The sequence below is a fragment of the Salmo trutta genome, chromosome 6 (assembly GCF_901001165.1).
Source record: "Salmo trutta chromosome 6, fSalTru1.1, whole genome shotgun sequence".
NCBI lineage: Eukaryota > Metazoa > Chordata > Actinopteri > Salmoniformes > Salmonidae > Salmo > Salmo trutta.
Genome location: NC_042962.1, coordinates 37,718,006 through 37,742,848, shown reverse-complemented (window position 1 = coordinate 37,742,848; position 24,843 = coordinate 37,718,006). Strand labels below are relative to the sequence as shown.

The 24,843-nt window shown below is 42.4% G+C and overlaps 1 protein-coding gene and 1 long non-coding RNA gene across 4 annotated transcripts in view; one reads left to right on the top strand and one right to left on the bottom strand.

Annotated features, from left to right (window-relative positions):
* Window positions 1-9,689, top strand: part of LOC115195890 (homeobox protein Mohawk) — a 28,586-nt gene extending 18,897 nt beyond the window's left edge. For both annotated transcript variants that reach the window (XM_029756234.1, XM_029756235.1), the window contains 2 exons: window positions 6,253-6,286; window positions 6,764-9,689. In XM_029756234.1, the coding sequence (XP_029612094.1) occupies window positions 6,253-6,286; window positions 6,764-6,959 (230 nt within the window). In that variant the 3' untranslated portion in view covers window positions 6,960-9,689. The remainder of the gene's footprint in view (window positions 1-6,252; window positions 6,287-6,763) is intronic.
* On the bottom strand, window positions 1,879-24,843 carry LOC115195891 (uncharacterized). Of its 2 annotated transcripts, none has more exons than XR_003878770.1 (2): window positions 24,790-24,843; window positions 1,879-2,144 (listed from the first exon to the last, which is right to left on the bottom strand). It is a non-coding gene; the product is annotated as an uncharacterized LOC115195891 (long non-coding RNA). The 2 variants fall into 2 exon arrangements; XR_003878769.1 differs by lacking the exon at window positions 24,790-24,843 and adding an exon at window positions 6,442-6,835.

Below are 24,843 nucleotides of genomic sequence, written 5' to 3'. Positions count from 1 at the left end.
AGCGCTCAGGACCTCAGACTGTGGCGAAGGTTCACCTTCCAACAGGAAAACAACCCTAAGCACACAGCCAAGGAAACGGAGGAGTTGTTTCGGGACAAGTCTCTGAATGTCCTTGAGTGGCCAAGCCAGAGCCCGGACTTGAACACGATCTAACAGCTCTGAAGAGACCTGAAAGTAGCTGTGCAGCGACACTCCCCATCCAACCCGACAGGGCTTGAGTAGATCTGCAGAGAAGAATAGGAGAAATTCCCCAAATACGGGTGTGCCAAGCTTGCAGCGTCATGCCCAAGAAGACTCGAGGCTGTAATCGCTGCCAAAGGTGCTTCAACAAAGTACTGAGTAAAGGGTCTGAATACTTATGTAAATGTGATATTTACGTTTTTTTATACATTTGCAAACATTATAAAAACCTGTTTTTGCTTTGTCATTATGGGGTATTGTGTGTAGATTGATGTGGGAAAAAAATGAGTTAATCAATTTTAGAATAAAGCTGTAACGTAACAAAATGTGGAAAAAGTCAAGAGGTCTGAATACTTTCCAAATGCACTGTAGATACCGCCCCCATTTTTACCCCAATCAACATAAAACATGCGTTCACTGCACAGGAGGCTGCTGAGGGGAGAACGGCTTATAATAATGGCCGGAAAGGAGCAAATGTAATGGCATCAAACACCTGTAAACCAAGTGTTTGATGTATTTCATACCATTTCACCAATTCCACTCCAGTCATTACCACGAGCCCGTTCTCCCCAATTAAGGTGCCACAAACCTCCTGTGATTCACTGTAAACGCTGCATATGTCAGCTCATTGGGAAATTATCTTTAAATTCCTATCGCGCAATCTGTAGCGCTTCCGCGATACAGATTGAATAGAGCCCTAACCCTTTTATCAGAGATTTTAATTGAAATTTGAGACAGAGAAATACTTTTTCTAATGTTTGCAAGTATGGCCCGTTATTGTCAGCAACATTTTTTTTTCTAAGTTAACAGCGTTAACTTGGCCCATAATGTCTCTTTTCCAGTAAGTTGTGCTGAAAGCTTGGTTGTGGACTGAAAGGCTTTCTCTCTGTTAGAGATGACAGCAGTCAGGATTACTCATCTCTAAGGATGCTTCTCAAATAGCACCCTATTTCATATACAGTGCACTGCTTTTGACCATGGCCCATAGGGCTTTGGTCAAAAGTAGTACACTATGTAGAGAATAAGGTGCTATTTGGGACGGAATCTAATACTGTAACTCCTGAGTCATCACATACTGATTGACCTTCTCCAGTTAGCGGAGAGACATGATTGGATGATCACAGCGCTGTCCAGCTCTCCATTGGTCGGTTGACCTCTGGTCTATCAGTGGAGTGTCTGTGATTGCGTCCGTCCCATCTGTGATGTATATTTATTCTCGTTTGTCTGGCTTTCAGGAGCTGCACGGGTAATAGGCTGAGCTCACTGATCACTAATCTAGCGCAGCCTTTGGTTTGGTTTGTGCACCAGAGGCTGGTGTGGTGTGTTTATTGTTGTGTGTCGCTAACAACAGCACCAGCTGGTTGTGATAAAACATACCCATCCTCTCTAAGCAGGTGGACTTTATTCCCACTCTCATTTGTCAGTTTGTTGTTGATTGTTTTTGCTCCAATGTTTTGTTTCTACATTTTCCTCTGTATTCACTCTCCCCTATTACCCGCAGTGATGTTAAGTGAACAAATATTTTTGGACTTTCACCTCCACGCCAGAAACCATCAAACTTCTTTCCCCTCGCTGATCTTTAAAAAAAGTCTATGAAATCCTGCTGTCAGTATAACAGAAAGGCAACAGCAAAGTTAACTGCTTGACTTTCAGTTCAGTAGCAAAGAAGGACAAAAAAAAAACAAAAGAACAGAAAAATAATAAAAGGTCCCGCTATGGTTTATTGACAATTTATAGTTTGTTTGGCACGGTCATTGTTTAAAAAAATCAGTTTTAGATGTTTTAGGCAAAGGAGGTTGGAAATAGAGTTTTAGCTTGAGATGGTCCATTTCCAGCTCAGCTCTCCATCCGTCGTTCCCTTCCCGGGGGCGGTGGCCCTGCTGGGCTCTGGCCTGGGTCTGGGTCAGGGATTCTGGGTAAACCACGCTTGTAGCCCCACCCTCTGCTACACTCTTGCTCCTAACCTGCAGGAGGCGTCACACAAACACAGCTTTTATGAGACTTTGAGGGGATTCAATGGCATCTGGACACTGGCTGCCCTGCTCTGAAACACGCTGGACTGGAACCCACAACGGCTTTTCAGCCTCGCTGCACAGAGAGAGTGTCCAGATGCCATTGCTTGATTTATCTTGCCTACTGCAATTGATCCAATAGAAAAGTATTTGACAGATTGCAAGTAGTATTTGGACACAGGTCAACTGCAGATATTCCCTTTTAGCCTACTAAACAGTCAGGCTCTGTAAACACCACAACGCAGATTACAGTAACTACAAGACAAAAGATGCAAAAAGGTGTCTTGTAGCAATACCATAATCCCTTGTAGGGTATTATTTTAATATCTTTGTTGTCTTTTGTTGTCTGCTGTATGGCTTGTCGTCATTAGCAACCAATCCATACCCTTCCTGACACCATAGTAAACATTGTGCTAATATATCCATGTAGGAACATTACAACGTAACAGTTTACAGCACATTAAAACAATGTAATTGGGATGTAATTACATAGCTGTTATTATACAGAATGAATGAATGAATGAATGAATGGAGCATATTTTAAGTCAGTCCCAGTCCTGTCTCTAGCACTGGTATTAGTCAGGGAGACTAGATAGAGATACATGTACTTGAAATATGCTGGAATATACTAAACCATTGGCACCTGAGCCGTAGAGAAAACAGAGTGCTTGCTCCCCCACTATCAAAATAGGGGAAGCAAACATGTTTTTGCACCTTGTCACACTTATCGTTGTCGTCTGACGATATAGCGAAATCATCGTCGGAAAAGGAGGACCAATATGCAGCAGAATTGACAATGCTCATCTTGAAGTTTATTAACTCAGAAGTGAACACAAAAAATAATAAACAACGTACTCACGATTTACTAGACAGTCCTGTTAGGCTCACACACACTAAACAAGAAACAATCTCCCACAAATGACACACACAAACACACCCTAATATATAGGACTCTCAATCAAAGGCAAAGAGGAAACACCTGCCTTCAATTGAGAGTCCCAACCCCAATTAACCAAACATAGAAACACACTCACTAGACTACACATAGAAATACATAAACATAGACCATAAACCAAAAACCCGGAAATACTAAATCAAACGCCCTACTACCAAAACACCACCCCGAACCACATAAAACAAATACCACTGCCACGTCCTGACCAAACTACAATAACAATTAACCCTTATACTGGCCAGGACGTGACACACCTCCACTTTTCTTACCATAAAATTATCGTATTTCATTGGGTAATTTGTCATTTCCACTGATTACTAATGTAGAGTAGACCCCTGCAAATTCCTGTGAAGTATTACAGCAGTCTAATAAAGTAGAAGAAGGGTTTTCACCTAATATTGTGAGATAAAGTAAAAATTAGGTCAATTCAATCAGAAGTCAGAGAGCAAAGCTGGAAAGGGAAAGGAGGGAGAAGAAGAAAAAACATTGTAATAATTTCAAGGCTTTTAAATGGCCTGTGAAGCCGTGGAAGAAATGCTTGTTCTTGACATATAACAGATATAGTTTTTCCTCGCGAAAGCAAAGGCAGAAACATAATTGCATTTGTTTTGGCTGGACTGCCTGTGAACAGTCAATCTGAAGCACCTTAAACACAGTGTGTTAGTGTACGTCACTCCAGTCAGAGGAAGAGTGAGAGAAAGAGGAAAGAGAGAGAGAGAAAGAACTGGTGAGACTGATAAAGAGAGAAGGAAAGAGTGTGAGAGAGAGCAAAAGAGAGGGGAGAGACTCAAGAGATGAAGTGAGAGATAAGAACCAAAAGAAAAAGGAAAAGAGGGAGAGAGAGATGTGGCCAGACGAGTATTCAGGAATGTTCTAAAGAGTTGAAACCCAAGCTGCGGTTTGTTCTCTTTGTAATCGCCTCACAACTTTCTCTCTCCCTCTCTCGCTCTCTCTCTCTGTCTTTCCCCCCTCTCTTTCTTAGAATCTCAAACAAGGTGAGGTGAGTTTATCCCCTTAAAGACCATCTCTCTCTGTGGAGTTAAACTATTACTGAGAAAAACAGGAAACAACAGGAAATGTCATAATCAGCTTCGTATCAGCCTGGGGTTGTGCAGGTCAGTGCGGGTCACGGCACATGTGAACGTTTTCGGAAAACAAGCAGCCAGCGAGGAGAGAAAGGCGTTTGGAATGATTAGGTGTTTTGCTGTTTGGCCCTGCAGGAGTCTGTATTCCCGGTCTGGACTCCGGATTTAGGTCTTTGGAAAAATGAACGGGTGAGGTGAAAGGCAGCGGTGCGCAGCGGTGAAATCCGTCTGTCCATTCTCCGGTGTCGGAGGGGTTCTTGGGACCCTTGCAGGAGGAAGTGAGGACATGGTTTTCCAGCTCCACAGTTGTGTAGGAGAAATGACTGTAACTAACAACTCTGTCCCCACCCGACCCTCCTTCCCTGCTAGTTAGAAGTGTGGGAACAAATTCCAGTGCAAATGTGCGATGGGAATTTTCATTAGTGTAAAAAACGTTCAAAATGACTTGCGGTGTTGGCGGTACAAGTGGCTGCTTGTTAAAGGGACTCATACTTGTTACGAACATTTTCTTTAAGGGGACATGCGGTGCGAGGCGAGCGTCTGTCTCTCCTCCATGTCTCTGAGTCTATGGGGCGATCTGGGAGGGCAATCATCGTAAATGAAAGCAGCTGGCGTCCACATGAGAGAGAAAGAGGGAGAGAGAGGGAGAGAGAGAGAGAAATGGAAGAAAAAGAAAGAGAGATAGAGCCTCACCTCACCCAAATCAGTCGCCTGGTCTAGACTAATGCTCAACTCAAACACAGGACAGCCAATTACTGATTATCTAAGCAAAGAATTCTGGGTATTACTGTACAAATTCTTCAGAGAAAGGCACAATTCTCCACAGCAAATCTGACAGACCTGAAGCTTTGTGGTAGTGTTAACTTTAGCACAGACACTCACGGGTTCCCTCTTAGTTTCATCTCTCTCCCCTCACACCCTCCCTCCTTAAAAGCACCTCATTGGCCTTAGCCATGTGTTTTGTTAATTCAAAATGTGAGCCTGAAGGCTTCATGAGCAGGAAATCCAGATGCTCTGGTCTCTTTTAATGGGCTTGGAGGGTGCCAAGCCAGTGTCATCATCATCACTGGCTAGAACTCGCCGCTAGGCAGAGGCTAGCCCTGGACCCAAACACTGCCCTCTTACACCACCACCCCACCCTCCCACCCTACTTCCTACCCCCTCTCGAAGATCTCTACAGCTTGGCAGCTAGTAAGAGTACATGAGTCCTGCTGTTGCGGCTGTGCCACCATTACCCAAAACACACAAGCACTCACACACATATAGACATACACTCACACACATACGCTCACACATGCACGAACGCAAGCATGCACACAAACACACACACACACACACAGAATCTCACACGCCATCATAACAGCCCTTCTACCTTAAGGTCTGTCTGGTAATCTCACAGTGAGAACACAGAACATTAGATGGGCCTGGTTGTGAACAGACCGGTTGACTGACTTCATTGTTTTATTCCTGACTAATGTTTTTCATATGAGCTATAAATGGCTCCTATTTGTGTATGTGTGTGTCGGTAAAGCATATGCAGATACATATCTCTATTTCCATCTCTCTCTCTCTCTCTCTCTCTCTCTCTCATTTTCTCTGACAACACAATCATATATTCTCAGTCTCATTTATTTTCAAAGGAAAGTATTAGAGTATACAGTTTGGGATTCATAAATATCAGAAAGTGCAGTTGTGTTATTCATGTCAAAATATGGTTGTTACAGTGCCTTTTTAGTTTTTTAAATATGTCCATTAGTACATGGCTACTATTTGTTTTGACATCTGAATCAGGAGCGGAAACAGAGAAACACATGTTACTGCAGCGCGCGCACGCACACGCACGCACGCACGCACGCACGCACGCACACACACACACACACACACACACACACACACACACACACACACACACACACACACACACCCCACCTCACCAGCCCTCAAGAAAATCCTTAATTAAGCCTCATTGACCTCTGGGTGTGCGTCATTAAATTAACCTATTTTACTGTTGTGATTCCAGAAACCATGGATCATGGATCAAGTAAATGTGACAAGTGAGTGTATTTTACAGATACCTTCTGTATGTTTTCGTGCTCCCTCTGACATTGTTTTTTCTCTCTCTATGATTATTAACTACTTGTAGAACTCCCCCTCCTTCCTCCAACTCTGCGTTTGTTCTGCCTCTCTTCTCTGTGTGTGTATTGTTCACCTCTTTCTCATCCAACTCTGCATTCTCTCCTCTGCGTTGTGTGTAGTTTCCCATCTTCTAACTCTGTGACGTTCTCTGTGTGTGTTGTGAGAGAAAATGCAGTTAGAGGACAGCATACAGGTAGACACAGACACTGTGTTCTTTCTCTGCTCTCTCTCTCTCTCTCTTTGTGCAATGTTCTCCTTCTTCTGACTGCGTTCTTAGTCTCTCTTCCTGCATGCTGTGTAATGTTTTCCCTCCTCTAAATCTGTGTTCTCTCTTTGTGTTATTTAGTGTCCCCTCCTCTAACTCTGCGTCCGTTCTCTCTGTGTGTTGTGTTCAGGGGTGGCGTTCTGAAGGAGAAGGTACGGGGCAAAGACGAGACGTACTGGAAAGAGATCAACGCAGCCATGGCCTTGACTAACCTGGCGCAGGGAAAGGACAGCAATGCATCAGGGACGACTAGCTGCATCATCCAGAAGTCCTCTCATATATCAGAAGTAAAGACTGTCAAAGTGCCTCTGGTGCAGAAGTACTAGCGCCTATCACATTGCTGTCTGTCTCCAACTTATCTTCCCTTCCACTCTCTATGCAACACCAACATTCCCTCTGAAAACTCACTCTGAAGAGTTAGTCAAAAAACAAAACAAGAAACAAGTACTCTTTTCTTTTGTTCTGTTTGTTTTATGTCAGTATAAATGCAACAGAACTTGTGACAACCTATTTTGTGTCGGTCGATGTGTTTTTTTTTTTTACCTGCAGTACATGCATTAGACAAGTGTTGATATGATCATCTTTAACTGCATTATTCTGTTCTCAACGAGACACTTTTGTAATGTTAACTTATTCGCATTTTTATACTCCGAAATTTGTATTGTACTTTTGCCAAAGTGCCTTTTGGAAGCAGAGCAACACACCCTGTGTGGTAAATAATGTATAGACAGAGTGTCTCTGGGAACATAAAGGACTATTTGAAGTGGCTAGAGGAATGAAGTAGAAATATATGGTCATATAAGCTTCTTCTGAAGCGGTCCCTTTCTCCCTGATATGTGCCTTAGAACTTGGATGAATTTAGCTCATCATCGAGGCACCGCTGTTAAATAACATCTGAACTGATCTAATTTATCAAGACACACACCATGTTAAGCCACATCTCCCTGATGGCATTGTGTATGTTTTGTCTGAGTCCTCATTATGACTGTAAATTGAACACTGTTATATCTCAGACAGAATACAACAGACCTGCCAACAATAACTGTGAATATATATAAAGTTCACTCCAGTACAGCCAAACACACTAACACTGACATGAAGCCCTCGAGGGTTAGAATCGATAGGATAGCAGCAGATCCACTGTTCTGTTGATAGTCACCACCATCATCATATTTTCCACAGCTTGCCCTTGGGGTTTTATTTTCCAAAGAGGAAGTATTCTTATCAAGGCTTTAGCCTGGAAAGCCCAAGCAAATGTTGAACTAGCACCATCATCCAGGCACGCGCACATGCACATACACACGCAGGCAGGCGCACACAGTCACACACACACACACACCTGGTCGAAGGTTTGGTCGGCAAAGTGCTGTTTAAACAAAGAGTGGCATGAACTAAAGGGATGCTTTTGTTTCTGTTATCAGTGTTGTATTATATGAACTACAGTGTCGCTGCCTTCTCTTCTCACATGTTTCCGTTCAGAGCAAGGTACTTCAACAGTGAAAAAAACACTAGCTCACCAGGCCGTTTGATCCTACACTCCTCCTCAGCTGTTTAGAATCACATTCAAATTGCTGTTTACAAGAAGAGAGAGCGAGCGAGAGACTTACTGTTTGACCTAATTCTTTTTGAAATTGCCTTTTCAGTATTATCTCTTTGTCAGAAGGCAAAGCAACAAGTGTTCAAGTATTTGTTATTGTGAGTTTGTTTATTGCAGCGGTTGTTCTGTTCCTATCAAAGTTTTACTTAGCCATACCGCATTAAGTGTTGTTTTTTTGACCGAATGGAAAGAATCCTCCTTAAATACTTATAAAGTATGTACAGTGCATATGTTATTTACATTGTAGCAACCCGATGCCAAGTACGCAACCGAGAGAAATCAAGTTGGACTCTTTGAGTAACTGTAGTCGGTCATTTTCTGCCGACTCACTAATTGTATGTATATCTTCAAGGTACTGTTTATGTGTCAAAATGTACACTTCTTTATTCTCTCTGCTGTTTGGGCCCTTTGTTTGACAACCTAGACTGTGCTTGTGATCAAGGGGTGATTGAGAAAAGCTGCACAAAGTTACTTTTAGAAACAACTCTTAATCTTGAATGTGCAAACCGTTATAAGCTGCACTTAGCTCTCTGTTCTCCACTAGAAAGAAACAGAAGAAAAGCCGTCACTGAGAATTTATGGGATTGAGTTTAGTGGAAAAACAATGTGTTGATTATACATATCTTGTTAAACCACGCACACACACACATACACACACTTATTTTTGTTAGCGTACCTATGGTAGCAGCGTAATAATATAAGGAATCACACTAGCCAATCCCCAGGCACTATATTCTCATGCGGGAGACTTCGGTCCACATGTGTTTTTTATACACCTGATCCTGTAAGAGGCGCTCTAGGGTAACCTTTTCCCTCGCTCAGTGTGTTAATAATCCACCCATATGTTTAGCTGGGGCACAACCCTCACACCTCACAGGGAATGCAGCCCATTCCATACGGAATACAACCCCCTTCATACGGAACACAGTTGCCAGAGAGACTAAGGCTTCTAAAGCACAGAACAGAACAGCCATTGTTATACCTGTAGGCACTCAGCAACTACCCTGAGTGTACAAAACATTAAGAACACCTCGTCTGAGGGCAAAGGGGAGGGGGGGTGCAGCTCAATATTAGGAAGGTTTTCCTAATGTTCAGTGTACTCAGTGTAAAACTGTACCCCAAAGCTTCGGTTCGGTATGATAGATATTTTCCTTTCCTGTGCACAAACACATGCTTTCAAACAACAACTGACAAACGGAGAGCAATTTACTTTTGTCATATTTTTGAAAATCTATAAATTATTAAGGATTGTAAAAAAAAAAGAAGCTGGTGACAATAGTCGTTTTTTTATTGTTAAGTTATATGAGTTCGAATTTTTTGATAGAGACTGGATTGTTATCCAATGACCAAATGCATAATATCTCATTGTATTGTCTGATTTCGCTTTTATGTAACATTTACTTTCGTTATACTATGGTTACTTCCACAAAACATTGAATAAACCCTTGAAGAAATTGTATGATATTGCCTTAGTGCTCAATTTGCGATCCTGAGAAAAATATATATTAATGGAAAATATATAAACTTTTAAAAAAAATTGTTCAACCATTGGGTTATTTTTCTGTCAACTTTTGAACATGAAAAAACAACAATGTTATTTTGTTTTTATTTTGATAACAAATATGAAACTCTTGCATCAGTAAATTTGACATGAAATAGAAAGATTTAGAAGAAACTACACTGTGTGTATTTGTCTGACAAAACAACATAAACTCAACAGTGTTATCTGCTAAAAACCTCGTCCTTCCCTCCCAGCCCGGTCTTGTTTGCTGGATAATTCCCTCAACATACAGCCTCGCGAAAATATAATGTAGCAATTGATCTCTGATTGGGCCCCGGTTCAAACACAGGCTGTTGACGTATTTTGCTTTCTTCTGTGAATTATTCTGAAAAGGCAACCCATTAATTAAGCTACATACAATTGTCTGGTTTCTGTTCAGTAAGTATTGAAACACTAAAGACAAATACAAGGCAGGAGAGCATGAATTATGTAATGTAATTTCCTAAGTGAAAAAACGTCACCCACCGCTGTTCTGATGGTCTTAATTCTTCCCATGACCATGTCCCAAATCACACCCCATTCCCATTCCCAGAGCCCTGGTCAAAGTAGTGAATAAGGTGCCATTTGGGACGCAGGCCATGATTCAACAACAGATGTGGGACATGTTTATTTACAAAACAGGAGGGATGTGGTTTTCTAAAGAGCATTTTCAGAGCTAAACAAACAAATCAGACAACCCCTCAGTGGGATGTCTCTGTCGCCGCATATACACGGTTACACTGGGCCGCGGTGTTTGGTATCACTGGTCTTGTTTCACTTCCTTCATTGGGATTCTCAAACATTGCTTCCAGAAAGTTGTGCCTTCTTTATGCGTTGTGGACATTGACTTATTACAGCATCAACTTTTTTCTAACCTATTGTGGTGAATAAATGTGCATTGTATACAATGCTATTGAGACAATGTGGAGAGTGGACAATCAAGCCTTTGTGAAGGGATCATGCTGTCTCCCCTCCACAGTGAAGCTGAAGGAAGAGTGAATTCATGGCACAGAGGTGAGCCACTAGATGTGTCCTTGTCCTCTGGGTGTGGTGTTCTCCTCTTCCTTTCCTCTCCTCTTTAGCTTATTTTAATGGCTCTACCATGCCACCACTGCTCTGCTCGCCACCCAAACCTGAGCCCTACCGCGGGGTCGGGTCCAAGGTACTCTCACTCCCGGGGGGGGGGGGTTAGAGGGAGACAGAGAGAGAGAAAGAGAGAGGGAGGTATAGGGAAAGGGGGAAAGGGAGAGACAGAAAGGAAGAGACAGAGCGAGAGAAACATATACAGAGGCAGAGAGAGAATGAGAGACAGACAGATGGAGAGAGAAAAAAGACAGAAAAAGAGAGTCTAAAGGAGTCCTTCCCAAGCCAATGGCAGTGAACACTAAACACCCCAAGCTGCATGGTGCTGCCCGGCCCTGGAAAGCCCTCCACCCCATGGTTCCATCTGTCAGTCATGACCAATCAGACGAGGGCTCTATGAAGGGCCAGCGGCTCAGCGAGGGACCACTGGGAATCCACTGGATACACATGATCCCGGACCCAAAGCCAGCTGGAGCTAACCTCTGCCTCTCTCTTTCTCTTTCTGGAGCTTACTGCTCTCTCCCCCCGTCTCCCTTCCCCCCCCCCACTCTCTCTCTCTATCTTTATCCGTCTCTCAGACAGCTATCCCTGACACTTGCCAAAATAATTATATCAGGTGTTTTGACCCATCTCTCTGTTCTCATCTCTCATTAAGTGACCTGGCAAAACACCCACATATGAGCAATAGTTTCCATCGAAAATACTAAGCGATATTCCATCATGTTTTCTTTTTTCCTTTGTCTCCCAAATGGCACTCTATTCCCTATATAGTATACTACTTTTGACCTGGGCAAATGGGGCTGTATTCAAAATTAGTGCACTATGTAGGGAATAGGGTCTCATTTGGGGCAAAGTTTTGTGTTTGTCTGGTGGGCTTGAAGTTGAAGACACCCATTTGCTGAAAGATTTCAAAAGCGGCGCGTAACTATGAGCTGTTATCTCAGAGCGGGAGATGGACAAGTGGAGATGCTCGCTTGGCGGACGACTTGACTTGACAGATTCCAGGTCACCTTGTTTTTACCCCGGACAGAAAAGGAATTCAACTCAGATAGCGTAATAGGAAGACCACACGGGATTGAATCCAAGAACCAAATACGTTATTCCTGAAATTCCATGAAATTAAAAAAAGAGTAAAGTATTTCCTATTTTTTGATGAGGAAATCTAACCTCTTCACCATACTGAAGTAATTAGTTACTTTGCAGAGGAGAGGATGCTCCAACAGTAAGTTCATTAGATCCAGTCCTTACTGTGTCCCAAATGGCACCCCATTCAATATGTAGTGCACACATTTTGACCAGGACTCATAGGGCTCTGATCAAAAGTAGTGCAGTAATAATGAATAGGGTGCATTTAGGACACATACCTTGTTGTGCATCCACTCAGTACGCTTGGAGACAAATATAAACAGAAAAGTACATTCAGCTTGTAATTCATAAATTCCTCAACTAATTTATTGATTACAAATGTGTCTGGCTTTGCAATCATCTCAGTAATATGTCTTGCCGTTTTTTCATGTGTCTTTTTAATACATCATATAAGTTGAGGAGGCTTTACCATCATACAAAGGTGAGGGGGCTTTCAAAGCCACGTGAACAATGCTGTAGGAGTCTCAACTCTCATGATAAGGAGTGTCGACAAGACACACAGGAGTCAATGGACAAGACACACAGGAGTCAATGGGTCAAAAAGTGTCAACAGTTAAAATCTTAGAACTGTTGAGACAAGACTGATATACCCTACCCTGACCTAAAGACAATGTTATACTACAAATAAGACTAAATCAAAACACTCTAATTACTATAACAAATCAGAGGTTCATTTATATTCATAAAGGAATTACGTAATACAGGAATTGTTATCCGAGTATGATATGTGAAATGAGAAAAGTTTAACTCCTTTCATTGAAATCCAGAATTTCTAATGGCAGGATGACTATTGTTAAGAGCCACACTGAGAAGGTTTATTTATATTACATTACTTAATTATTTCCCCAAGAGTATGAGAGATGAATACTGGTGTTGTTTTATCCCCATCATTTTTTATTGAATTAAATCCACAGATGTTTAACTCATCTCCTGTTTTTATTATTTCAACTCATAGGATTCATAAAATACATTTATAGATATATATTTTTTAAATCATCCCACCCCTTACTGGCAATCTGATAGCATGTAAAATAAATAATGTCATAAAATCAAATAAATTAATATTAGGAAAGGGGGATACCTAGTCAGTTGTACAACTGAATGCATTCAACTGAAATGTGTCTTCCACATTTAACCCAACCCCTCTGAATCAGAGAGGTGTGGGGGGCTGCCTTTATTGACTTCCACATCATCGGCGCCCGTGGGGGAACAATGGGCTAACTGCCTTGCTCAGGGGCAGATCGACAGATCGGTGACTCGATCCAGCAACCTTTCAGTTACCGGCCCAACGCTCCTATCCACCAGGCTACCGGCCACCCATAGTAAATCTACTGAACAATACATCATTATAGTCTCAGAAATAGGGACAAATTATTGATACACATTCATGGATGTAAAGGGACGTTGGTTAAGAGTTCAGAAACATCCGCTGCTGCTTTTTTCCATGTGTCCAGAGTGGACCATGGCTGTGGAGAGCTCTATAAGTACAATTTCCTTAAATGTGAGCAGCCATTGTTGCAATGGTAACTGATGAGGTTGAATCCACCTTTGTTCAATCATTATCTTAGTAGCTGTGGTTCCTGCCAACCACACTATCAGTTGGCGTTCTGACGAGCACAAATCAGAGTCATCACAAAGCAACATCACTACTGGATCTAATGGCAGTATTTTATCTATAAGGACAGAAATGACGCCGTTGACTTTCCCCCAGAGTTCAACCACCCCCTGGCATTTACACAACACATTCTGAAAAGTACCAAGGTCCCCTGTGGTGCAGAACTCACATAATGGCGATGGATTTTGAGGTGTTAGAAAGGTTCTATGGCAAATGTTTTAATTAATTAATTGGTGATTGGGGTTTTTAGATGATCCAGATATATTTTTCTATACTGTCTCCCAATACATTTGTCTGTCAGCAAGTGTAAAATCCTTTTCCCATACAGTGGATAGAGTTAATGTTTTTTTGTGCTGCTAGAATTAATTGACTATAGATATCAGAATCAACTCCTTTTGAGGGGCGTCTTTCCGTTAGAAGTTTGACCAATGGGTGTACTGTTAGTTCTGCTCCCCAGGGGACCCCATAGGATCTCATGGATAGGCGGAGTTGAAGGTAAAGACAAAATGATGAACCTGGGACATTAAAACACTGGCGGATTTCCTGGAAACTGAGGAGTCCATTCAAATTGAATATGTCTTTGAAAATATAAATACCCTTCTTAGACCAAGAGTCTGATGTGTGTCTTACACACTAAGAATTCTTTATTATGTCATATAGGAGAGTATGAATGCCATTTAAGATTAGATCTCATATGCTTCTCTGTAGCTTTCCACACATTTACTGAATATGCTATAATATGTCCAAATAACGCAATTTTTTTAGGAGTCAATCCAGAAAATAATACATCTTGTAATCTAATTGGTTTAAACTATTAACTTTTCTATAGCACACCAAGGAACAGAAGCCTCTGGGTATAACCAGGTCTTCAGGAAATTCATTTGGAATGATAGGTGATACAATTTTAGATTTGGAACTACAAGTCCACCACTTTTGTTCTCTGTGGTGTTGCATATTTAATCTGTTGTCTCTTTCTCCCCCAAATGAACTTCTTTATGACAGAGTCAAGTTTAGAGCAATAGTCTATAAGAGGAGTCAGTGGTAACATGGAACCCATAAAATTGATATGAGGGAGGACATTAATTTTAATTATTGAGATTCTAAAGAAGTTGACATAGCGGACCATCTTTGTATGTCTTTTGAAGGGGTTCTAAATAGTTCTTCCTGCAGTAGTGTGAATAGAGGAGGATACGGTAATGCATAAGTTGTTGATTTGTTTCTTCACTGGAATCATGGGTGGTAGTTGCACGCTTCCCATAGCTGAGTTAAGATGTAGTAGTGCTTATTTAGACCAGCTGATCTTGTAACCAAATGAAAGTGAAAGTCACCCAGTAAAATTCTACTTGAGTAAAAGTTTTAAAGTATTTGGTTTTAAGTATAATTAAGTATCAAACGTAAAAGAATGAATCATTTAAAATGTCCTTATATTAAGCAAACCATACGACACAATTTTCTTGTTCTTTTAATTTATGGATAGCCAGGGGCACACTTCAATACTCAGACATAATTTACAAACAAAGAATTTGTGTTTAATGAGTCTGCCAGATCAGAGGCAGTAGGGATGACCAGAGATGCCCTCTTCGATTTGTATCGCAGACGTTCAGCGCCGTAGCGCGACTGAAATTGAAAGCAATGTTCCCACATTCGCCTGAGACTGCATTCACGGTAAATGCTGCATGTGTCGACTCAATCGGAAATCGCCGTAACATTTTCAAGCGCGCTATAGTGCTGAACTTCGGAGATACGTATTAAATCGAGCTCTAAGTTTCCACTACAAAGACCATAACACGTTGTGATGCAATTGTCTTTCATATACACTCAATACCCCAGTGGACACCTTGAGAAGATCATTATAAAATTGCATCCAAAACGCTAAACAAATCCGTTATGCACAGCCACATGTAGTGGGATTCCTTGAGTGTTTATTTCAGAATAATTCCTGTGAATTTCCTCCCCTGTATCCCAGGTCTTAGTCCAGCCAGGAGTCACACATAGCCTACAGCTATAGCAGAAGTGTAACACACACACACACACACACACACACACACACACACACACACACACACACACACACACACACACACACACACACACACACACACACACACACACACACACACAGAGCAAGAAAAAGTCAGGTTGAGCTGCGTGTCCCCTCAGCTTTTTCCTAACCTTCATAATCCCCTCTTCATAATTGACCTGTTGTTGTTCTCCTGAGACGGACCTGGCGAAACAGCTGCTACAAACAAAGTCAAGCTTTTACACACGCACACACACACACACACACATACGCACACTTTGCCAAAACGAGGTAAAGAGAACCAGATTACCAGTAGATACAAGTAGCAGATGGCCAAATCCACATTATTGATAGTTTGACTTAAAACAGCCTGTAGATCCCTACTGAGAGAAAATATAAGACTCTTACCAACATGACTTGGCTGCTCTTAAAGTATCTCCTTTCATAAATCATCATCACTTAGACCCAGTTATTGTCTTCACCTCACCATTTATTTATTATTTAACTAGGCAAGTCAGTTAAGAACAAATTCTTACTTACAATGACAGCCCACCGGGGAACAGTGGGTTAACTGCCTTGTTCGGGGAAGAACGACAGATTTTTACCTTGTCAGCTCAGGGATTTGATCCAGAAACCTTTCGGTTACTGGCCCAACACTCTAACCACTAAGCTACCTGCCCCCTCATGCTGGCCCAAGGTCATAAGAGCATGTATAAAAACAGCTATAACTAGGTATAACTCAGTTTCTGAATGTCATCATCGAAGGAAATATAGAACCTATGCTATCAGCAAGACCCATGATTTAGTTCAGTGTACTTTCCTCATTCTCCCAATTTCCCTTGGATTAAGTATTCTCTGTTCAGTCTATTCTTCAGGATTAAATAACCTCTGGATTTGGTGTTCTCTGTGTAGTCCTCGTCTTGTTCCATGGTAAAGAGGAAGTCACTAAAATATTTCTATACTCAAGTTTCAAAAAATATTTGCCATTCCATGTCCACGGACAGTGAAGGTTGGGTTAAGTCAGAGATGTCCCACATGCACCAGTTCAGCAGAAGAAGTAACATTGGGCAAGCATCAGAACAGGAGCCATAACCACTCATAATATAATGACAACTGGGAGATCAAAAATAAGGAAGAGAAGAGGAAAAAAAGTTTGGGTCTATGTTTCTGTACTGTGTGTAGTATTTGTTAAAGGGATACTTTGGGATTTTGGCAATGATGCCCTTTATCTACTTCACCAGAGTCAGATGAACTCATGGATACCGTCTCTGCATCCATTATAAAGGAAGTCAGCGTTAGCTTTGCGAGCCAATGCTAACTAGTATTTGCACAATGACTGGAAGTAGACAATAGACTTCCATCAGTATACCACTGTCATGACGTTGCCCTCTTTGGGTACAGCGAGCACAGTTGACCCCCCTCCCTCTGCACCAGGCCTTTACTATGCACCATCCCCTGACCTCTATACTTCTGACACCAGGCTCTGTGAGAGCGGTCGTAAATTCCTATGAGGAAATTCTCTCCTCATGGCCACAGTATAGAGAACAAAGGATTCTTCCACCTCACAGAATTGGAGAACCGAACGACATTTATGTTCTGGAGAAGGTATAAAAGATCGGTGAAGAATCCAGCTACGAACTCGTTCGTTTGATACAATTTTGAGAAACTCATGAGACAAAATACGGCATATTACCATAATAATGTTTATATACTAGCCTCAGCTATGAGACTTACATCTAAATGGTTGTATTAAATTAATGAATAAGGATAAAGCTATTTGGAATATGTTGGGATGCTTGTAAGATGTTAATGTGAGATAATTTTATTTTCTGTTTAAAGTTTTACCAAGTCTTCGGCACGACCCCATGAACAGACGAGACCTGGCGTCATTAGACAGCCTTTTTCTGTCATTCCGAATAAAACCCCCACCCAGGGTTTCTATCACCATTACGAGTTGGCTAATAGGTTTGACCATGCATCCCTCTACTGAACTTTAACCATACCACGTGGTTAAACTATTAGACTATCGATACAGAATAAGAACAAGTCTTTGATATTAATTACTAGTCTGCAGCTAGGAACTCGGTTTCATTGAATGCGACAACCGCCGGAAACATCTGTCCTATAACGACATGAATGAATGTCGCTTTGAAAGATCCATTCTAACCGAGAGAGAGGGAGAGAGAACTCTCCAACAGAACGACCTTTCCAACAAAGATCCCGACGACACACTGAGTGTAAATATATATATATTGATTGCAATTGTTCCCAAATGAGTGAGCGTTCATGTGCAAAGGATTAGCAGTTCAATTGTATAATATTCAATTCCGAACCATCCCTTTTGTTTAACAAGCCGCCATGCCGGTTTAGCCCACTAGGGCACATTCCTCTACCATTTCTTTGTAACGATACCTACTGTTTTGTATGCCTTTCTGTGAATTACTTAGTTTAGTACATAAATGATTTTAAGACAATTGATGTATGGATGACTCATAGTGAAGACTGGGTTCGTGCAGATAACCAACAATTTACGACGTTTGGAATGAGACTGACGAGGTAAAGAATACATCATAAATCAGAAGACTCAGATCAGATATAATGATATCTGAAAGTTATATTAGGAAAATTATAACTTTGTAACCTGAATATTTTCCTTTGTGCCCCTACTTCCTAGTTAATTACAATTACACGATCAATCAGTTTAATCGCGTAATAATAATTACAGACAGTTATTTGATAAACATGTCTTCAGTTTTAATGATGCCAAAGACACGACACCACCCTGCATCACACTGCTGGCTTGCCTCTGAAGCTAAACATGGTTGGTCCTGGATGGGAGATTAGATGCTGCTGGAAGTTTTGTGGAGGGCCAGTAAGAGGCACTCTTTCCTATGGTCTAAAAAATATCCCAATGCCCATGGGCAGTGATCACCGGCAAGAATGAGGCAGCCTATAGGGATGAGGTTAGAGAAAACAACCTCTCTTTCAATGTGAGCAAGACAAAGGAGCTGAACGTGGACTGTAGGAAAAGGAGGGCTGTACAGGCCCCCATTAACATCGATGGGTATGAAGTGGAGCGGGTCGAGAGTTTCAAGTTCCTTGGTGTCCACATCACCAACTAAGTATTATGGTACAAACACACCAAGACAGTTGTGAAGAGGGCACGACAACACCTTTTCCCCCTCAGGAGACTGCCATGGGTCCCCTGAGCCTCAAAAAGTTCTAACGCTGCACCATCGAGAGCATCCTGATTGGTTGCATTACCGCTTGGTATGGCAACTGCTCGGCATCTGACTGGAAGGCGCAACAGAGGGTAGTGCGTACGGCCCAGTACATCACTGGGGCCAAGCTTCCTGACATCCAGGACCTATATACTAAGGAGGTGTCAGATGAAGGCCCAAAATATTGTCAAAGACTCCAGTCACCCAAGTCATAGACTGTTCTCTCAGCTACTGCACGGCAAGCGGGTACCTGAGCGGCAAGTCTAGGACCAAAATAATCCTTAACAGCTTCTACCCCAAGCCATAAGACTGGTGAACAACTAAACTAATCAAATGGCCACCCACACTATTTACATTGAACCCCCCGGGGGCCATTGCCCTGTGTTGGATGCAGTCCTTCGGATCGGATGTTAAACAGGTGTCCTGTCTCTCTATGGTCACTAAAGATCCCATGGTACTTATTGTAAGAGTAGGGGTGTTAACCCCGGTGTCCTGTCTAAATTCCCAATTTGGCACTCATACCATCATGGTCACCTAAACATCCTCAGCTTCCAATTACCTCATTTATCCCCTCTCCTCTCCCCTGTACCTATTCCACAGGTAATTTCTGTAAATTCAAATGTGGTCTCAGTCAACTTACATGTTAAAAATTGTGCTAACGCCAGTTAGAAACTGTGCTTACACCAGTTAGCAACTTCCTTCAAACTGCATACAGAGACATAAAAATGGTATCCATGAGTTCATCTGAATCTGGGTAGGTAGATAAAGGGCTTCATTGCTAAAATCCTGAAGTGTCCCTTTAAAAGTTAAGTAAATTCCTGACTACAGTCGAGTTAAACCACGTCAATGCAGCAGATGTAAAAAATGGCAGCTGCTGAAGGAATGTGGCTTGGCAGGGATGAGGATGGTTGGGGAGACTGTGGCCCTGTCCCAAATGACAACGTATTCCCTACATAGTGAAATCCTTTCGACAAGAGTCCTGTTGGCCCTGGTCAAAAGTAATGCATTATATAGGGAAAAGGGTGCCATTTGTGACAGGCCTGTAAGGCCCCCTCACGTTAACAATGTGTTTAGAAACACAAAGATACATTGTTGATGGACAGAGTTTGCCTCTCCCTGTTTGAATCGCATGTCGGCATGTACAGGGTATCATATCTCATTGACTGGTGCATGGAACAAATTATACACAAAGGCTTCCATGTGTCCAGACCATACTCCTAGGATAGTTTTCTATAAAATAATATTAGAAATATTGAGAATGAGTAGATCTCCTATTATGGCACTGGACACGCCCGCACGCGCACACGCACGCACGCACGCACGCACGCACGCACACACACACACACACACACACACACACACACACACACACAGAGACACACACACACACACACATAGTGTTGATTGAATTGCATTGAAGCATGCTGAGGACTTATATAGAGAAAGGTACTCTCCTCTGGTGATCTGTCTGGGGAGCTAGAGAGAGAGAGGGAAACTAAACCTGGCAGGCAGCATGGCATCAGTGTGCACCCAGTTCTCAGGGCCAGCAAATAAATACGACTCACAACGCTCCAGCCTGGACAAGCCGCCAAAACGGTAATGTTACCATGAATATGGAATCAAATGGCCATATGGAATCATGTAGTAACCAACAAAAAGTGATAAACAATTCTAAATAGATTTCAGATTTTAGATTCTTCAAATTAGCCACCCTTTGCCTTGATGACAGCTTTGCACACTCTTGGCATTCTCTCAACCAGCTTCACATGGAATGCTTTTCCAACAGTCTTGAAGGACTTCCCCACATATGCTGAGCAAACAGCCCTTACACAGCCTGGGTGGTGTGTTGGGTCATTGTCCTGTTGAAAAAAAATGATAGTCCCACTAAGCGCGAACCAGATGGGATGGCGTATCGCTGCAGAATGCTATGGTAGCCATACTGGTAGCCAAGTGTGCTTTAAATTCTAAATAAATTACTGACAGTGTCACCAGCAAAGCGCCCCCACACCATCACACCTCCTCATCCATGCTTCACGGTGGAAACCACACATGCGGAGATCATCCGTTCTACTACTCTGCATCTCACAAAGACACAACGGTTGGAACCAAAAATCTAAAATTTGACCAAAGGACAGATTTCAACTCAAATCAAAAATCAAATTAAATATTATTAGTCACATGCGCCGAATAAAATACTTACTGACGGGCCCCTAAACAACAATGCAGTTTAAAAAGAGAAAAGAAATACGAAAAAGAAATAGAAGTAACAAGTAATTAAAGAGTAGCAGTAAAATAGCAACAGCGAGACTATATACAAGGGGGTACCGGTACAGAGTCAATGTGCGGGGACACCGGTTAGTCGAGGTAATTGAGGTAATATGAATATGTAGGTAGAGCTATTAAAGAGATAACAACAGAGAGTAGCAGCAGTGTAAAAGAGGGGGGGGGGGGGGTAGCCATTTAGTCTGGGCAGCCATTTGATTAGATGTTCAGGAGTCTTATGGCTTGGGGGTAGAAGCTGTTTAGAAGCCTATTGTATCTAGACATGGCGCTCCGTGACTATGCTTGCCGTGTGGTAGCATAGAGAACAGTCTATAACTAGGGTGGCTGGAGTCTTTGACAATGTTTAGGGCCTTCCTCTGACAAAGCCTTGTATAGAGGTTCTGGATGGCAAGGAAGCTTTTCCCCAGTGATGTACTGGGCCATACGCACTACCCTCTGAAGTGCCTTGCAGTCGGAGGCCGAGCAGTTACCATACCAGGCAGTGATGCAACCAGTCAGGATGCTCTCGATGGTGCAGCTGTCGAACCTTTTGAGGGTCTGAGGATCCTTGCCAAATCTTTTCAGTCTCCTGAGGAGGAATAGGTTTTCTCGTGCCCTCTTCACGAATGTCTTAGTGTGCTTGGACCATGTTAGTTTGTTGGTGATGTGGACACCAAGGAACTTGAAGCTCTCAACCTGCTCCACTACAGCCCCGTCGATGAGAATAGGGGCGTGCTCGGTCTTCTTTTTCCTATTGTCCACAATCATCTCCTCTGTCTTGATCACGTTGAGGGAGAGGTTGTTTGCCTGGCACCACATGGCCAGGTCTCTGACCTCCTCCCTATAGGCTGTCTCGTCGTTGTCGGTGATCAGGCCTACCACTGTTGTGTCATCGGCAAACTAAACGATGGTGTTGGAGTCGTGCCTGGCCGTGCAGTCATGAGTGAACAGGGAGGCACGCACCCCTCAGGGGCCCCTGTGTTAAGCATCAGCGTGGCGGATGTGTTGTTACCAACCCTTACCACCTGGGGGTGGAATGTCAGGAAGTCCAGGATCCAGTCGCAGAGGGAGGTGTTTATTCCCAGAGTGCTTAGCATAGTGATGAGCTTTGAGGGAACTATGGTGTTGAACGCTGAGCCTTAGTCAATGAATAGCATTCTCACGTATGTGTTCCTTTTGTCCAGGTGGGAAAAGGCAGTGTGGAGTGCAGTAGAGATTGCATCATCTGTGGATCTGTTAGGGCGGTATGCAATAATAATTGTGTTGATGTGAGCTATGACCAGCCTTTCAAAGCACTTCGTGGCTACAGGCGTGAGTGCTATGGGTCGGTGGTCATTTAGGCAGGTTACCTTAGTGTTCTTGGGCACAGGGACTATGGTGGTCTGCTTAAAACATGTTGGTATTACAGACTCGGACAGGGAGAGGTTGAAAATGTCAGTGAAGACACTTGGCAGTTGGTCAGCGCATGCTCGCAGTACACGTCCTGATAATCCGTCTGGCCCTGTGGCCTTGTGAATGCTGACCTGTTTAAAGGTCTTGCTCACATTGGCTGCGGAGAGCGTTATCACACAGTCTTCGGAACAGCTGGTGCTATCATGCATGTTTCAGTGTTATTTGCCTCGAAGGGAGCATAGAAGTAGTTTAATCATCTGGTAGGCTCATGTCACTGGGCAGCTCTCGGCTGTGCTTCCCTTTGTAGTCTGTAATATTTTGCAAGCCCTGCCACATATGATGAGCATCAGAGTTGGTGTAGTACGATTCGATCTTTGTCCTGTGTTGATGCTTTGCCTGTTTGATGGTACGTCGGAGGGCATGGCGGGATTTCTTATAAGCTTCCGGGTTAGAGTCCCGCTCCTTGAAAGCGGCAGCGCTAGCCTTTAGTTCAGTGCGGATGTTGCCTGTAATCCATGGCTTCTGGTTGGGGTATGTACGTACGGTCACTGTGGGGACGACGTCGTCGATACACTTATTGATGAAGCCAATTACTGATGTTGTGTACTCCTCAATGCCATTGGAGGATTTCCTGAACATATTCCAGTCTGTGCTAGCAAAACTGTCCTGCAGCTTAGCATCTGCTTCATCTGACCACTTTTGTATTGATCAAGTCATTGGTGCTTCCTACTTAAATTTTTGCTTGTAAGCAGGAATCATGAGGATAGAATTATGGTCAGATTTGCCAAATGGAGGTCGAGGGAGAGCTTTGTATGCATCTCTGTGTGTGGAGTAATGATGGTAAAGAGTTTTTCCCCTCTGGATGCACATTTAACATTGGTAAGACCAATTTAAGTTTCCCTGCATTAACGTCCCCGGCCACTAGGAGCATCACCTCTGGGTGAGCGTTTTCCTGTTTGCGTATTGCGGAATACAGCTCATTGAGTGTGGTCTTAGTGCCAGCATCAGTCTGTGGTGGTATGTAGACAGCTACAAAAAATACAGATGAAAACTCTCTTGGTAGATAGTATGGTCTACAGCTTATCATGAGATACTCTACCTCAGGCGAGCAAAACCTCGACACTTCCTTAGATATCGTGCACCAGCTGTTATTTACAAAATACAGAGTCCACCGGTCTAATGTCCATTGCTCATGTTTCTTGGCCAAGCAAGTCTCTTCTTCTTAATGGTGTCCTTTAGTAGTGGTTTCTATGTAGAAATTTGACCATGAAGGCTTGAATCACGCAGTCTCCTCTGAACAGTTGATGTTGAGATCTGTCTGTCACTTGAACTCTGTGAAGCATTTATTTGGGCTGCAATTTCTGAGGCTGGTAACTCTAACGAACTTATCCTCTGCAGGAGAGGTAACTGTTCATTTTCCATTCCTGTGGTGTTCCTCATGACAGCCAAAATCAGAGCTCTTGATGGTTTTTGCGACTGCACTGGAAATGTTCCGCATTTACTGACCTTCATGTCTGAAAGTAATGAGAGGGCTGTCGTTTCTCTTTTGCTTACTTGAGCTTTTCTTGCCATAATATGGACTTGGTCTTTTACCAAATAGGGCTATCTTCTGTATACCACCCCTACCTTGTCACAATACAACTCAAACGCATTAAAAAGGAAAGAAATTCCACAAATTAACTTTTAACAAGGCACACCTGTTAATTGAAATGCATTCCAGGTGACTACCTCATGAAGCTGGTTGAGAGAATGCCAAGAGTGTGCAAAGCTGTCATCAAGGCAAAGGGTGGCTACTTTGAAGAATCTCAAATATAAAATATATTTAGATTTGCACTTTTTTGGTTACTACATGATTCCATATGTGTTATTTCATAGTTTTGATGTCTTCACTATTATTCTACATTGTAGAAAATAGTAACAATATAGTAAAGACCTTGAATGAGTATGTGTGTCCAAACTTTTGACTGGTATTGTATATATACTGTTTACAGTGCATTCGGAAAACATTCAGACCCCTTTACTTTTTCCACATTTTGTTACGTTACAGCCTTATTCTAAAATGTATTAAATTGTTTTTTCCCTCATCAATCTACTCACAATACCCCATAATGACAAAGCAAAAACAGGTTTTTAGAATTTTTGCTAATGTATTAAAATAAAAAACTGAAATATGTCATTTACGTAAGTATTCATACCCTTTACTTAGTACTTTGTTGAAGCACATTTGGCAGCAATTACAGCCTTGAGTCTGATTGGTATGATGCTACAAGCTTAGCACACCTGTATTTGGGGAGTTTCTCCCAGTCTTCTCTGCACATCCTCTCAAGTTCTGTC